At 38.1% G+C, this 17159-nt stretch overlaps 1 protein-coding gene across 3 annotated transcripts in view; it reads left to right on the top strand.

The window, feature by feature from the left end:
* The first annotated feature begins 1469 nt into the window (after window positions 1-1469).
* Window positions 1470-17159, top strand: part of SLC2A12 (solute carrier family 2 member 12) — an 80423-nt gene continuing 64733 nt past the window's right edge. For all 3 annotated transcript variants that reach the window (XM_027850699.1, XM_027850698.1, XM_027850700.1), the window contains exons 1-2: window positions 1470-1567; window positions 12734-12910. In XM_027850699.1, coding sequence (XP_027706500.1) covers window positions 12787-12910 — 124 coding nt within the window. In that variant the 5' untranslated portion in view covers window positions 1470-1567; window positions 12734-12786. The remainder of the gene's footprint in view (window positions 1568-12733; window positions 12911-17159) is intronic.

Raw genomic sequence — 17159 nt, forward strand, 5'->3', positions numbered from 1 at the left:
TTGAATTGTTTCTTTCTAGCCACTTGTAGTATTTTCACCTTGATCTGATAGTTCTGAAATTTGGCTATAACATTCCTTGGAGATTTTATTTTGGGATCTCTTTCCTTAGGTGATTGGTGGATTCTTTCAATGCCTATTTTGTCCTCTGGTTCCAGGACATCAGGGCAGTTTTCCTTGATAATTTCTTGAAAGATGCTGTCCAGGTCCTCCTTTTGAATATGGCTTTCAGGAAGTCCAGTGATTCTGATATTGTCTCTCCTGGATCTATTTTCCAGGTCAATTGTTTTTCCCATGAGGTATTTTACATTTTCTTCCATCTTTTCATTCTTTTGGATTTGTTTGATTGATCCATGTCTCATAGAGTCATTAGCTTCCACTTGACCAAGTCTAACTTTTAAGGCATTGTTTTCCTCAATTAGCTTTTGTACTTTCTTTTCCATTTAACTAATTATATTCTTCAAGGAGTTGTTTTCTTCAGTGATTTTTGCACCTCCTTTTCCATTTGACCAATTCTACTTTTTTAAGCAGTTTTCCAAGTTGTTGAGCCTTTTCCCACAATTCTCTTGCATCACTATCATTTCTTTTCCCAATTTTTCTTCTATCTTTCTTATATGATTTTAAGCTCCTTTTTGAGCTCTTCCATGAAATCTTTCTGGGCTTGAGACAACTTCCCATTTTTCTTTGGGGTTTTGTCCATAGGTGTTTTGACATTGCTGTCCTCTTCTGAGTTTGTGTTTTGGTCTTCCCTGTCACCATAATAACTTTCTATGGTCAGATTCTTTTTTGTTATTTTCTGCTCATTCTTTTTTTTTTCTTTTTCCTTTCTTTTAAATTAGATCTCTGCTCACAGGGTAGAAGGAGCACTGTCTTCAGCTTCTTATGCTTGTGGCCCTGGCTGTTTATCTGATGCTGCTCTGATGTTACCCTGAGGACCACAGGGGGATCCTTGTGTCTGGTGCTGTACTGAAGTGGTGGGTGGGGCTTAGCTGGTGCTGTTAGAGGCCATAGGGATCTGGCAACTTACTTGGCACTGAGCTAGGGTCCTAGTGGTGGTGTTTGGCATGTGCTAAGGCCTGGTGAGGTGTTTCTGCATTTCCTTGTGGCTACACTGCAGCACATGGCAGTCTTTAGAGGCTCCCTGTTTACCCAGGACTATGCAGTGATGTGTGGTGCTGGCTGGTAACTTCCTGTTTGCTTAGGCACCCATAGGATAGGCATTTCTACCTATTTGCCCAGGGTTACACTGAAGCATGTGATAATTCTTGGAGCTGGAGTCTGCTGGTTCCCCTGGCTATGCTAAGCCACGTGGGGGCTCCTGGTGTTGGTGTTTGCCTGCTCTACCACACTGGGGCTCAGAATCTCCTATTGATTTGCTGAGGTGGGGCTTGCCGCTGTCTTGCTGGGATGCTCCCCATCCTGAACTACACTCCCCTTTCACCCAAGTGAGATGGAACTTTCTTGCTCATCTTCCAACTTTCTTGGGTTAAAAGATTGCTTCATTCCACCTTTTTGTTGGTTCTGCTGTTCCTGGATTTGTTTTGGGACTCTATTTTATGGTTATTTGGAGGTGAGTATAGGAGAGCTGTAGCAGTTTACTGCTTAATCCGACATCTTGACTCCCTGAAGTCCACAAGTTTGGTTTTTTAAAGGTTGTTTTTCTAAACTTTTGTATTTGTTGATTTTTGTAATATTTAGAGACTGTTAAGTTGCTGTATTACTGAATAGTGCGCAAGTACACACGTGACTATGAGAAATATGGAATTTGCATCATTAAAATGTGGGTACCTAGTTGAAAAATATTCACATTTCTTTTTTCCATCGATGACTACTTGCCTTATTTTGAGATTCTTATGTACTACAAGGCCAGAGGTTAAGATTTGCTTATGTATCTAGAAACCCCAAGTAATCAACACTTAATGCTTAATTATTTTTTTTTTTGGAAACTTTGCCCTTTTAAGGGGCTTAATTGATCTTGTTTGCTACTTTCTAACTAACTAAGCCTATCTGTCTTGTTATTGGGTGAGTTTAGACTTTCAGTTGGATTTCCCTACTGCAAGAATTCATTAGAAGAAATTTGGGGTGCCCTTTAGAAGGAAGACCCAAAAGAAATTTTCCTGAACATCTAAGGAAATTGTCTATGGCACAGGGATGCCTAAAAATTTTGGTTCACTCTTCATTGAAAGGGGCAATTAGAAAATTTTGTCCAGACTGCAGCTGGATGGAAACAGAGTCCAAACATCATTTCTGCCAAAATGAATTCGAATTTTCCCAGAAGTTCTTATTAGAGTTCTTCCCTGAGTAATATATATCTTCATATTTATCAAACACTGAGTTATTAAGTTCAATTATTTCTGATTCTTCCTTATCTAACTGGTTTCATTAAACTACTTTTTTATTTTTTAAGTAGTAACAAATACTTTTGATTATTAGATCTGTAAGTGCCATTCCTCACTTCATTCTATTTTTTTTCATTATTTCCCTTAATGTTCTAGACCTTTTGTTCCTCCAAACAATTTTCACTATCATTTTGTCTAGCTCTGCTGGTATAGCAGGAAATCTGTGGATTGATTGAGACAATTAAGATTTTTCTTTATTATATTGACACTACCCAACCATGAGCATCAAGTAGCTATCTAGTTATTTAAATTGTTCTTTATTTATTTAAAGGTAGTTTTGTAATTATGTATGAAAAATTTGAAAATTGAAGGAGTCCTAGGTCAGAATTTTGGGATATATCCACACTTAAATTTGTGATGTGGAGAACAGGCCAAGTGCACTGCTCCCTTCTATCTTCTGGCTCAGAATCCTGTAGCACAGTGAATTTTTAACTCAATCTGATTCCTTTGTTTCCTCTCCTTTTCTTCATGTGGTCGGGCAGAATCAGTGTCAATTCTTGCAAGGTTTGGTGTATTCATCCCCATAGTGGATCCTTGTGCAGGGCCCAGTCACAATGAAAGAAGGAAAGTAGAAAGAAAAAAAAAAGAAGGAAGGAAGGAAAGAAAGAAAAAGAAAAGAAAAAGGATATTTATTAATCATGTGCAATGTGTAATGCAATAAGAGTATGTCAGAGCAATTCCTGCTCTCAAGGAATCTACATTCTAATAGAAAGAAACAATACATATAGAAAGTTTCACCTGCAAAATAGGGGTCAAATTCTTCTGTCACTTAATACCTATGTGAACCTGAGAAAGTCACTTAACTTCTTTGTGCTCAGGAAACTGCTTAGAACTTATTTTCTAAGTTAGGGAATCAACCTAGTACACTAAAAATTGTGATGAACTTGGAATTCCAAGAACCATCAGTTCAAATTCTAGCTCTACTATTTACTTTATGTGTGACTGTGGGCAAGTCACTTAAGCTTTTTGGGTCTCAAGTTCCTCATGTGTAAAATGAAGGGTTTGGGGTTGGACTAGATCCATGATCCTAAATCATGGTTCTAGATCTATGATCCTAAATCATAGGATCATAACCTAATCTGGACATGACATGATAATGAATGGGAGCTGTGCTGGTGGAGTTGCCATTGCATGACTTCTTTACACTGAAAAAAGAAGTCCAAGAGCCTTTGTGTTCAAATTATAATTATTCTGTCACTCTCTTGTTTCACTGGAGTGTTTAATGCATTTGCATTTTAAACTTATAATTGTTGGTGGGTTTTACTTCTTTTGTACTGATTTTTATTTAAAATTTCTCCTCTTTTAAATAATACCTAATATTGACATAGCACTTCAAGGTTTGCAACATGATTTAAATATATTATACCATCCTTCTCAACAACCCCATGAAGTAAGTGTCTTTATTTCCTCTATTATACTGATGAAGAAATTAAGGCTAGAAGATGTTGTGACTTTGCCAAGGTCACAGCTACCAAGTATTTGAGCAGAATTCAAATTCAGATCTTCAGAACTTCAAATCTAGCCTCTATCCACTCTGCTATCTAGAAGCCTCTGTCATCTGTTAGCATAGATTACAGATTTCCCCTGCTCCTTCCATTTCTCCTAATTATCCTACCCTACTCCAAAATCCTTGAGTAGGGTTGGATTGATATATTTTTTCTTTCTTTTTTTCCCAGACCAGGTAAGAGTGTTGTTGACTTTCTTCAGCTTCCTTCCTATAATACTCTTTCCCTGCTTTCTTCTTACCACCCAAATAAGATTTAACACCAAACCTTGCCCAAAACAAACAAAAAAACCCAAATCCCAAAAACATAGGACTACATGGGGACAACAAAAGATGCCATTCCACAATATACATTTTTGTAGGAATGCAAGTTTTAATCCCAAAGGCATTGATTCAATTCTTTTTTCTCTCCTAACTTTTTCAATCTTCTTAGCTATCTCATTGTTATATTATTTTGCCTCTAGATGGTCTCTTTATTCTCTGCTTGACTCTCAACTAACATGGGTTTTTTTTTTTAGAACAATAACATTGTCTAGTCCTAGAAGCTTGAGTTCATTTATTTCATTTCTTTATGGCTTTCTAATAAGTATATACCTTTCCCCCTTCTTGTTGGAAATGATTACACACTGAATATCCTGCTTACCTCCATTTTTCACTGAAGAAATAACACAAATTTCTTCCTTCTGCCGAAGGTCTGTCTCTTTTCATTGATTGTTAGGTTCAGCTTTGCAGGATATATTTTGGGGGGGGTGCAAACCAAATTAATTTGCTTTTTGGGAATATAGATTCCAATTTCATCTTTGTTTTTAATAGATAGGGAGTAGTCTTGAGTATTTTGAAGTATTTTTCCTTGGTAGATGAAGGGCTTTCTTTTAACAACCTCCAGTAATTTTTGTTGACACTGAAATTCTGAATTTTGGATACAATGTTTCTTGACGAATTAATTAGGATTTCTTGGGGCAACAAGGTGGTGCAGTGGATAGAGCACCAGCCCTGGACTCAGGAGGACCTGAGTTCAAATCTGGCCTCAGACACATAATACTTACTAGCTGTGTGACCCTGGGTAAGTCACTTAACCCCATTGCCTAGCCAAAAAAAAAAAAAATTAGGATTTCTCTCCCCTGTCCTATGGATTCCTCTTTTTTTCTCTTCAATATTTCTGGGAAGTTTTCTTATTTCCTAAAGTGCCATACTTTTACCAGAGTTTTTAATCCATCATGTCTTTCCAGATTTCTATGACACTTACTATGTTATTGCATTCTATTTTCAGGACAGTCATTTTACATTTCATTAAATCTCTGTGTTCTTCCAGTGATGTTATTTGGTTCTATTCCATCAAGTTATTTTTAGCTTCTATAATTTTGAGTTCATTTTATTTTTCAGAATCCTTATTGTTTTGGAGAGTTTCTCTATCCCATCTCTGATGCTTATTACCTGTGTGACAGTAGGTGGGTCACTTATATTTTCTGGGCCTCAATTTCCTTATGTAAAATGGGTAAGTTGGACTAAATGACCTCTTTGGTGCCTTCAAGCTTTATATCTATGTTCCTATGTGCTAAATTGTCTGTTCTTCTTTGTTTTTTGGACTTTTTTCTTTGTGATCTCTGATTTCCACTCTAATTCCCATCTTTATGTCTTCATTTAATTATTTTATTTTTCTTCTGAAATATTTTGCAATCTCTTGCAAATGATTCATTATATTTTCTGGAGAGTCCATCAAATTTACTTCCTCACTTTATTTTTTCATTAGGGATCTTTGAGTCACTTAACTCTATTACATCATAAGATCATAGATTTATAGCTCAAAGGGACCTTAAAACCATCAAACCCAACTTTCCCTGTTTCCCCTTCTCCACTGTCTTTTTTCTAGATTGATTGTTCACTCAGTTTTAATCAATCTTAATGCTATTTTATCTAAATAAGGGATGGACCAATACCTACTCTTTTGTTCTTGATATTTCTACTAGCCATGCCTTTCTCTTCCAATTAATTTCCTTGCTCAGTGCGTAATTTTTTCTCCTGACCAGAACAGACATTTCATAATTTTAGTGACCTCTTCACATTAAGGAATTTGAAGTCTAGTTTAATCACTGATACATATCATCTCCAAGAAGAGACAACCAATGTTTCTTTTTGTCTTCCTATGGAAGTCTTTTTTCTTCTTTACAAGTTCATATCTGATCATTCCTCTCATCTATAGTTGCCTGCTTTTTTATTGATGGGGCTGAATGAGTTCACTGTTTTTCCCCACTTAAAAGAGTTTGAGGAATCAAAATTGTTCCAAATCAGTTGGGATCACTGGTATGGGAGAGCTTTGATGAGTCAGCTTGGTCAGTCTACCAACTAATATTCATTAAATGCCCTCTATCTTTCAGACACTGTGCTAAGTGCCATGGGACACAAAGAAAGGTACGACAGTTCCATTAGTCCAAAGGCTAATGAGGGAGACAACTTATGCATAAATAAGATATGTACAGGATACATCTGTGAATAATCTCAAACGAAGATACTAAGATTAAGGAGGAATGGAAAAGGATTTTCGTAGAAGGTGGGACCTGAAGCTGAAACTTGAAGGAAGCCAAGAAAGGTGGAGGTGGAGATAAGGAGGGAGATCATTCCAGGCATGGGAGAGAAACTGTGAGAATACTTAGTCAAGAGATAAGAGTATTATAGCAGGAAGGCCAGTGTCACTGGATAGACGCATATAGGGAGGAGAGAAGTATAGTGTGAGAAGGCTGGAAAGGAAGATATAAAGGGCTTTAAACGCCAAACAGAGGATTTTATTTTTTTATCTTGGAGGAAATAGGAAGCCACTGGAGATTATTGAATGGGGGTGGGGGGAGCAAGATAATCAGACCTGTGCTTTGGAGTGACCAATTTGACAGCTGACTAGAGGATGAACTGAAATAGGGACAGAATTGAAGAAGACCAGCCAGCATGTTATTGCAATAATCCAAGAGTGGAAAAATGAGAGCCTATACAAGGGTGGTGTCAGTCTGAGAGGAGAGAAGGGGGCATATTTGAGAATGTTACAAGAGGTGGGAGTTTGGGATGAATAATGAAATTGTTTTTGGACATGTGGAATTTAAGATGTCTAAGGAACATCCGGTTCAAGATGTCTAATAGACATCTAATAGACTATATAGGTCAGGAATGAGGTTAAGGCTAGATAAGTAGATTTGAGAATCATTTGCACAGAGATAATTGAAACCATGGGAGCTGATGAAATCACCAAGTGAAATAGTAGAGAAGGAGAAAGAAAGTGGGCCCAGGACAGAGCCTTAGGAAATCCCCATGGTTAGTGAGCATGCTAAGAATAAAGGTCCAGAAAAGCAGGTAGAGAAGGAGCAATCAGTCTGGTAGGAGGTTAACCAGGAGAGAGAAGTTTCAAAAAACCTAGAGAGAAGAGAATATTAAGGTGAAAAGGGCGATTGACACTGTCAAAGGTTGCAGAGAAGTCAAGACGGATCAAGATTAAGAAAAGACCATTAGATTTAACAATTTAAGAGATCATTAGCAACTTTAGACAGACACCTTTGAAGCCACAGCTCAAAACATAGGTCTAACAGGAAACACTGAGGAAGGTTTCAGGAATTAGGGTAGATGCTGCCAATCAAGGCTCAGAAGTGGGTCTGGATTGGCATTAGGGAGAACTATTTTGTAATTAAGGTAGGAAATATGTAGTCATGACTCAAAATGTAGGGTTTTTTTCCCCAGTGGTAATTACCTATATTGGGATGGAGGAGGAGTATCCTTTTGTATCTTCATTTTGTTATTTTTATTTTTTTTAACTGGTACATTTTTTCATAGCTTTAAAGTCGGGGGGTTAGGACTTAGTCTGAGATGCAACCTATAACTCTGCCATTTTGTTGAAAGGTAAACCAACCCTCCCATTTTATAGATGAATAAACTGAAGTCTAGTGAGGTTCATAGACTTTTCCAAAGTTATAAAACTAAGAAGTAACAGAGACAGAATTAAAAACTAGGTTTCTTTCCTCCATCAAATATTTTTTTCCACAACATCTGAGTATCCTTTAGATTACCTGCAACTTATTTTTAAAGTCCTATAACGCAATACAATTCCCTGAAGGTCACAGAATTAGCTATAATCCAACTGACTGCTATCCTTTTATTTTAATACCCTGCAGCTGCATTTACGCTGAATATTTTTTTATTGTACTTTGAAATTTAGACATGAATCCAAGATTCTAGGATTGTTCCTGGGGACCAAATGATATTTAAGATCCAATCTATTGGGTCTCCTCTGATCCACAGACACTCTTTACCTGGAAAGTATTTGTGTATCTGGGACAACTCAAGGAAATGCAAAGAATTTTACATTTGGACCAAATAGAAACCAAACTATACTCCATATCCAGCTCTCCTCAATGTGTCCTTCTTTCCTGCTCACCCATTACTTGCAGGTTTCCTGTCCTGTGCCTGAAATGCATTCTTTTATTATCTCTGCCATTTGGAATCCCTTGTTTCTTTCATAACTCAGCTCAAGCTCCTCCCCTCCTTTTTTTTTTTGCTTTTCCTGATCCTCTAAGCTATTTGTTTCCACTCACCAAGTTACCTTGTATTCATCATGTATATATTTTATACATATTTATATATGTACATGTTCTCTCTTCTCCGATAGAATATGTGTTCCCAATATCTTTTTCCATGCCTGATACATGATAGGCATTTAATAAATACTTATTAATTGACTCTCTGACTGAGTTCAAAGAATTTCTAAAATGATTATAAGTTTCCAACCTGCCCCCGTAGTTTAGGATCCAGGATGGTAAACCCTACAGAGGTGATAAGCTATGGATACAGCAAATTTCTCCAAGATAAATAAAATTATATGTCCATGTTTCATACTCTTGAAGGATAATTCTTGTATGTCTACATAGAGAACTAATTTAAAAAGTTCCTTGATCAATTTGACTAGCTTATTGAAAACTTTTTTGGGGGGGGGGGGATGATTTGTGGTTATAAAAGGTGATTTGTGAAATTACCCAGTTTGGTGATGGACCTTTGTTTGGATTGCATCTGCCTATAGAACAGAAATGCATGAATAGATTTGGGTGGTGGGGTGCAATCCAGGAATTTGGATGCGAAAAATTATATATTTTCCCTAATCTTTAACTGAAATTTAACATTTCCTTTAATTATGAATGTAGGCAACAACCAGTATTCTAAGAAGGGATCCCACAGGCTTTACTAGACTTTCAAAGGTGTTCATGACACACAGAAAAGTTAAGAATTCCTGCTATAGAGAGTATGGAAGTGCCCCTTGGTACCTTCTGGAGAGTGTGGTTCAGTGACTGGAACTACCACCAAGGCGAATTGGTTAGATTGGATTCTCAGAAGGATAAATTCTTGTCAGAGGAGCCATCCCTTTGTGATGGCCTATAAAAGGTGTCTTCATTGAGACAAATGTTTTCCTTTTTGATTTTTTTTTCTGGAGAGATCCTGAAGGTGTGATGCAAAATGACTGCCCATCCCCCTTCCATCCCTATAAAGAACTATTAAGGTGTTAAGGGAGAGATTTGTGGCAGAGGTAGCCATATGTTCGTCCACATGGCCCAAAAGGGGATTTCACAACTTCATTCCTGAATACTTGCCTCCTAGCTAAAAAAGGAAATTTCCTAGGAATTACGATCTTAAAAACTAGATTACTAGATATAGGTGGGGATTTCCTGGCAGTGCTAGCTTTGTGGGTTGCCTCACTGGTAATGGCAGGTTCAGGAGTCATGGAATGTGGACTTCTATCTAAAGAAGGGAGAGTTTTCTGAGGGGTGCCAGACTTAGAGATTGCTTTAAGGGTAACCTCAAATTGGGGAGTAAGGGCATCCAACCTTCTCTCTAGATGAGGGGACTTTCTTGGACAGTACGCCTCTAGGAGAGAGAAGAGGATTACATATATGGTTCCTGATGCTGAATACAGCAGCTGCAAGGGACCAAAAGCAATGGAATAAACAAGCATGGAACCTGGGGCCTTATATCCTGCTATTACAGTGAGTAATTTGTATAGTGAAAGTCTGATGAAAAGGGGGTTGGTTATCTATCAGCCCCAAGCGTGTTTCCCTTTCAGTGGCCTGTCCAAACCACAGTTTGGCATTGCAAGTCAGAGTGGGAGGAATTGTGCAAAGTTATATGAGAAAAAAAAGTAAGGAAAAGTGTATTGATTATTTATTGACAATTGTGAGTCCCTTTATGTGTTTTCTGCATTTGTTGATGATCGAGACATTCTTTTGTGTGCTTTTTCATACTATGTGAGGTGAAATAAAAGCCATCCTATACTCAATATGCATTTCATAATAAGAAAATCAATAAAAGCTGTCCTATACCCAATACTGTTTTATAAGATCATAGACCTGGAGCTGCCAGGAACCTCAAAAGCTGTCTAGTCTAACCTCCTCATTTTGCATTTTGAGTTAAATAGAGGCCTAAGAAGGTTAAGTGAATTGCCCCCAAATCAGCCAGAGAGTAAGCATAAGAAACAGGATTTGAGCCCAATAATTCTGACTTCAGAGCCAGGGCTCTTTTCATGGTACTACACATCTTTACATTGAGTTATTGTATGGGAACCCACACCTGTGGAGACTTCTTATTGTTGTTGCTCAGTTGTGTTTGACACTTTGGGAACTCATTTGGGGTCTTCTTGGCAGAGATACCAGAGTGGTTTGTCATTTCTTTCTCTAGCTCATTTTACAGATGAGGAAACTGAGGCAAACTGGGTTAAGTGACTTGCCCAGGGACTGTGTGTGAGGCCAGAGACTTAATTAGGCAAGAACAATATTTTGAAATTTCCCAGGGTAAGCTCTGGCTGGGGATGGATTACAACCTTGCAAGATATAAAAGATGCTTGTTTCCTGTGTGCAGAAGAAGTATCCTTCTGACTATATACATACATACTTACATAATACATATATACACATATATACATATATGAACATACACACACACACACTATATATATATATATATGTATATATACATATCTCAAAGCATGGCTGAAATAGACTAGGCAATATTTCATTCTTGCGAATTTTACACCCAGCTATGACTATTACCTCCTAGCCCCCTCTTCCCAATGCTATTTTGACCTCATCCTGCTATTGGTTGTACTAGGTAGGGGCAATGTGATGTAATAGAAAGAACATTGAATTAGGAGTTGAGAGATCTGAGTACAAGTAATGAATGTTCCTCTTACTGTGTGACCTAAAGCAGTTCCTCAACCTCTTTAAGCCTCAGTCATCTTCTATAAAGTGGAAATAATAATATTGGTACAACTTAACCTCACAAGATGGTTGTGAGAATCAAATGAGACCATGAAGTGCTTTGTAAACAATTAATTCCTGTATACACGTCAACCATTTCTTGTTCTGTAAGAAGAAAAATAGATCATAGAATCATAGCCGTAGAACTGGAAGAGATCTTAGAGGTCATAGTCCAGCCTTCTCATTTTACAAATGAGGAAAGTGAGGCTCAGAGTGATCAAATGACTTGTCAACGGTCACACAGGCATTAAGTGACAGAGTCAGGGTTCAAACCTGGGTCTTCTCCTACATACAGTACTTATCCCCACAGCACCATGCTGCCTCCAGAGAGTACTTTCATGGAACATATTTCATAACAATTTATCTCAGAAGAATTTGGAGCTACTCAGGAGATTCAAATCTCTCAAAAGAAATCTCACGAAAATGATTACAGATTTTTCTATATCTTTATTTTCTGCTTTTTTCATCATCATACCACACACGTCAAGGCTAATTGGGTTCACGGCACTGAACTGTGTGTTTTCATTTTGGCTTAAAGTGAATTTACATTTTCCTTCATTCTCCATCCCACCCCATCTTCCACCTACTACCTCAGGGGCATTACCAATAGTTTTCTAAAATGTCATTTTTGACCTTTCCATGTTGATTTCCCTCTAAATAAGCTGGATGTAACTGGATACAAATGGATTGCTATTACTTGGATTTAATCTGACATCAACATATTATCAGAATTATTTTTTTTAATCCTCTAGAATCCTTGTGCTTTCTGAGTTCCAATATTCTTGTTACTGGGTTTTAACTTGCTTGATGAGAAGCTAGGGAAAGAGAGTGAGAGAGATGTGGAAAGAAATCAATCAACCGACAAGCATTTATTAAACATCTACTATGTACCAGGCACTGTGCTAAATGAAGAGGGTGCAAAGACAGTAAAGGAGTCATTATTCTGGAACATGGCTTCTCTGTCACGAGGAAAAAAAAAAACTAGGCATGGATTCGGAACTGGCATGTAGGTTTTTGTGTTCTATTTAAGGTGCTCAATGTCTCAGGACTAACAGTCCTGGTGAAAATCCGACACTCCTTTCCTCCCTGGTATGTCTTAGCATAACTAGTTCCTTCTTCTGCAAGATCTGATACCATCTGCCTCGCTTTAGGCATGGAATTTAAATCCTCCCTGTGTCTGCTCTCTGTCTCTTCCAAAGGTGCAGGGATACAAGAGGCATTCAGAGCCAAAGTCCAAGGAATGTGTCAGAGCTCCTCCGTGCAGAAGTGTATTAACCCCTACCTCCAAGTCTTTGCTTAAGGGCCAGAGCAACACTTCCGAAGGATGGCCCACCCCCTGGCCGGTGATAGGCTGCTGAGAATAGCAACAGCCTGTGTCACTGGAAAGGGCAAAGCTTTCTGAAATAGAAACAAAAGTTGTTCACGAATCACTCCAGCTTGGCCTGAAGTTCCCCAGCCCCCCCCCCCCCGAGTTGTCCCCCACTCCCATTCTTCTGCTGTCACTGTCTCCTATACCATGCTGCCATGGGGAAAGTAATTGCTCCAGTTTCTGTCGGCAGGGCAGGTTTTGGTCTCGCACACCCTGAGGAAAGACTCTTAACTTGGAGATGACATGATAATGGTACCTGTTCAAAAAGCTGAGGAGCCTAGCCGGCTGTGCCACAAAATGAGAGCAGCCGAGAGTGACGGCAACGACAGCCCGGGCGGTGCTCGGCGGCAGCTTCCCGCTCCAAGAGGTAAAAAGGCACCCCCACCCCCTTCCTAGTCCCCCAAGCCGGGCCATGGACCCTGGGAGTCTAGCGTGGCAAGCCCGGGTAACGCTGCTGCCCGGGGATGGCGCACCAGGATGGGACAGGGAGAGGTGTTTGGGAGCTGGGCGATTGGGGCTAAGCCTCCTCCGAGGTACTGACCTTGTTTAAAGACAAAAGGTGAGCGGCGAGCAAAATCCCGGGACTGCCCTCGGCCCTTAGAGAATTGTCCCAGGAGCAATCAATCCCTTTGGTGGCGGGTTCTCTCATTCCTCAAAGTCGTGCAGTGGCATGCATACATTCTTCTCATGGTGGCAAAGTTTACCAGAAAAGTCAGAAAGACCTGTTCGCATCCATCTCTCCATCCATTCCCATCCATCCCAGCTATCCGTCCATCCCCTGGGCGGGGGAAGGGGGACGTTCCTCAGGGATTCCCATTTACTCCCTGGCACAATCACACACTCCCCTAGAAGAGCGGATTGTTGGACGACAGTGTCCTAGAGAGCGATGAGGCTAGGATAAGTTTAATGGAAAATATACAGTAAAGTCATGTAGGAACATTCTTCTTCCACACACACCCTTTTTCAAATCTCACACTTGCGCCTATTCGTAATGACTTTAAGCCTCCTTTTAAAGCCTGGACTGTCTTCTTGGAAGGAAACTTTTCCATTACTTTTGCTCATAAAGTTTGAGCTAATTCATTTCAGTTGTCTCCGTGAAAGCAAAGTAACTTTCTTTGACTCTAAAGTTACTTTGTTTATAGTTTACATGCAGAAATTTCCAATGCCAAACAGCACCTTTCTGGCTCCCTCTCCTCAATCACTGTGTGCTCAAGAAATGAAAACTAATTTTGGTATTAACCAAAATCTAACATAATTATATAAATCTGCTACTGAAAACAAAAATCATATTTCACATTCCAAAGACTGTGGGGGTCCTTTGTAACTAAGGGTGCGTGTGTGTCAGAATGTAACACATTTATTTGAGTATGTCATAATTTAAGTTTTCTGTAGCTAAACCACATAATAATGAGTTCTTATAATGGGATTCTAGCATGTTCCTGGATTTAAAAAAAAACGTTATTCAGGGTTTTAAAACAATCTTCATTGACTGAATGCTTCTTTGCTGAATGCTGTCTTCCACTAACAGATCATTCAGATTTAATTGTAATTCAGTTTGATCATTAGGACATCAACATTTCATTTCTCTTTATAAAATTCCAGAATATTTACATAGCTGAAAAACAACAGTTAGTTGATAGAGTAAATCATTTTAAAGTATTATGCAATAATTCATTAGGCAGAGATTCATCAAGTGCCTACTGTGTGCAGTATACTATTAGGTACTGGGAGAGACAGAAAATTTATGAGACATGGTGTCTGTTCCACGGAAGTTCTTGATATACCAAGGGAGATAAGATATGGATATAATTAATTATAATATGAAATAGCATATGATAAATGCATAATAAGTTCTATGACTGTTTAGAGGAGGGAGAGATCACTTCTGTTAGGGATTAATAGACCTGGGCATTTGACCTGGGCTTTAAGGGATTTAAACTATACAGAAGTGGGGATGACAGTAAAGAAAGAAGGAATTCCAGGATAAGAATAAATATTAATTGATTGATTTTATATAAAAAAAGAATGATACAGTAACTCTTGATTATCATAATATTAATAATCACTTAATAGAATGTAAGGTCCTTGAGACAGTCCTTTGCATATAGCAGGCACTTAAGTTTGTTAAATTGAATAGTATGTAGTATTTTAAGATGCACAAATAACATTCTAAATAAACTTTATGAATTAGGTAATGCAAATACACTAGAGAAATTGAGACTCAGAGAGGTTAAGAGAATTATCCAGATATAACATCACTGATTATGTGCATGGACAAAGGGTTTACATTGTTATGGAAAAATCAAATTGGTGATTAATGGGAAAAATCCATTTGGCTTTGGAATTCTTTTTTGTACTTATATTTGATTTTTGAGTGTCTTATTTGTGAATTCAAAACTCTGCTAAAGTAATGAAGTTCCACTGTTAATACTGGACTCAATGAATGAGAAAGCTCCCCATATTTCCTGTTTTATTCCTCTCCTTGCTTATTCCCTGATACTCACTTTAAATTGGGAGTAAACAGTGTCACCTCTCACCAAGTTCCACCCCAAAGTTAAGCTGCCATTTCTCTTTAAGTATATGCCCTTATTGTCTGGCTCACATCTTTCCCAAGGGTATCAATTTGGAGTAAGAGTACATAGAAATAGTAGTAAATCAATAAAAGGGAGAAGGTGATAAGTGTCACAAGAAAAAGATTTGCCAGGAATGTGAATAAATTAACTGTGAATAACTGAAAACTGGTTATGTAATTTGGGTGGTTTTTGATAAAATGGTGTATTTTTGATAGGCTCTAAAGCTGTAAAACTTTATAAGTCTCCCAAAGAAATGCAAAATATAATTTATAAATGATGATGGCTGACATATATATGACTGATACTATATTTATATTATCTATGTACTTTACTTATATCAAAATGTACCTATACCCCAAAATGTATTGAAATTGAATCCTTTGAGTATTAAAAATAGTAAGTGACTAGACTGTTATGGATATTCCATTTTAATAATTTTTTTCTTATTAGGATTTTTAAATCTTCAGTCATTTCTAAAAGGAAAAAAAAACCCTTCCCCTCCCTTCTAGACTGACTCCTCCTAGTAAACAAAGGAAAGAAGCAAAAACACCTGATAAAATGACTACATCTGACAATGTAAACAATATTCTGCCCTCTAGTCCTTTGCCCATCTTCCGGGAGAAGGGATGTATGTTTAAATGAAACCATTATTATATAGAAAAAGAGTAAAATTATTCCTTTAAAAAATCCTAACAACTGAATCCTGCCTTGTTTTTGCCTGCAGATGGGTTGGACTATAGCTGAATGGATGAACTAAATTATTAATAGAAACTTTTCTGCACTGCCCAAGGCACGTGTGCATATCAAAGGCAATGATATATATGTTGCATGATATGGTTACAGACATGTGTACTCTATATTAAAGAAAGATACTCTGCAAAACAGACAATTCATTCGATCTTTTTGGTCTTTAAAATTAAGAATGATAGTTCTACTTAATGAGAGGAGTCAGAAGGCTTGGATTCTTGGCCCAGCTTGTAACATTAACTAGTTGTGTGACTTTGGACTCTCTCAGTTTCCTCAGCTATGAAGAGGAAGGAATTAGATGAGAAGATCTCTAAGGACCCATCCAGCCCTAATATTATTTAAGATAATGTTTGCCGAGCACTTTGAGCTTCCACTTGAAGGATCTACTCCTTTCTACTTCTCTATAGCATCTATGACTTCTTGCATTGAAGCAATTTAGAACATTAATGATTATGAAGTCCCTAATGGAGGAAGGTTTCTCCACGTCTCTGGAGGCAAAAACTGAAGCATGAAAAAAGGTGAATTACACCATGAGGACAGAGAGGTCATAGATTTAAGTCTGGAAGGGACCTCAGTGGATACTTATTCTAACCCTTTTGGTTTACAGATAAGGAATCTGAGATCTTGAGAAGGTAAGTGACTTGCCCAAGGTTATCCATATAATGGTAAGAGGCAGGAATAGAATCCCAGTCCTGTGCCCTTTCTACTACATATACCACACCTCCTTTGCTTGAGTATATTCTCACCTTGTGGCTCTCCCAAGCTTCTGTTATCACATCATAAGGACTATTGACTCAAAAGATGCTCCTTCATGACCTTGGGAGTACAATGGAAAAAATACTGACTCTGGAGTAAGAGAACTTGATTTAAATCCTGTCTCCAATGCTTACTACCTGTGTAGTAAGTGGGCAAGTGATTTGGTTTATTCATGTGTAAAATGAAGGGACTAGATTGCCTTGAAGGATCCTCCAGTTCCATGATCATGTGATCCTTGATGCTTCTCTCTGTCTCTGTGGCTCTGTCTGTGTCTCTATCTGTCTCTTTCTTTTTGTCTCTGTCTCTCTATCTCTTTTTCTGTCCTCCCTCCTTTTCTTCTTCCTTTCTTCCTTTCTCTCCCTCCCTCTTGTCCCACTCTTTTTGCTTCCTCTCTTTCTTTTTCCTTCTTTCCTTCCTCTCTTTTTCCCTCCCTCTCTTTTCTTCCTTCTTTCCTTCCTTCCTTTCTTCCTTCCTTCCTTCTTTCCTTCCTGTCTTCTTTCTTTCTTTCTTTCTTTCTTTCTTTCTTTCTTTCTTTCTTTC

The sequence above is a fragment of the Vombatus ursinus genome, unplaced genomic scaffold (genome assembly GCF_900497805.2).
Source record: "Vombatus ursinus unplaced genomic scaffold, bare-nosed wombat genome assembly UNPS02009132.1, whole genome shotgun sequence".
Lineage (NCBI taxonomy): Eukaryota > Metazoa > Chordata > Mammalia > Diprotodontia > Vombatidae > Vombatus > Vombatus ursinus.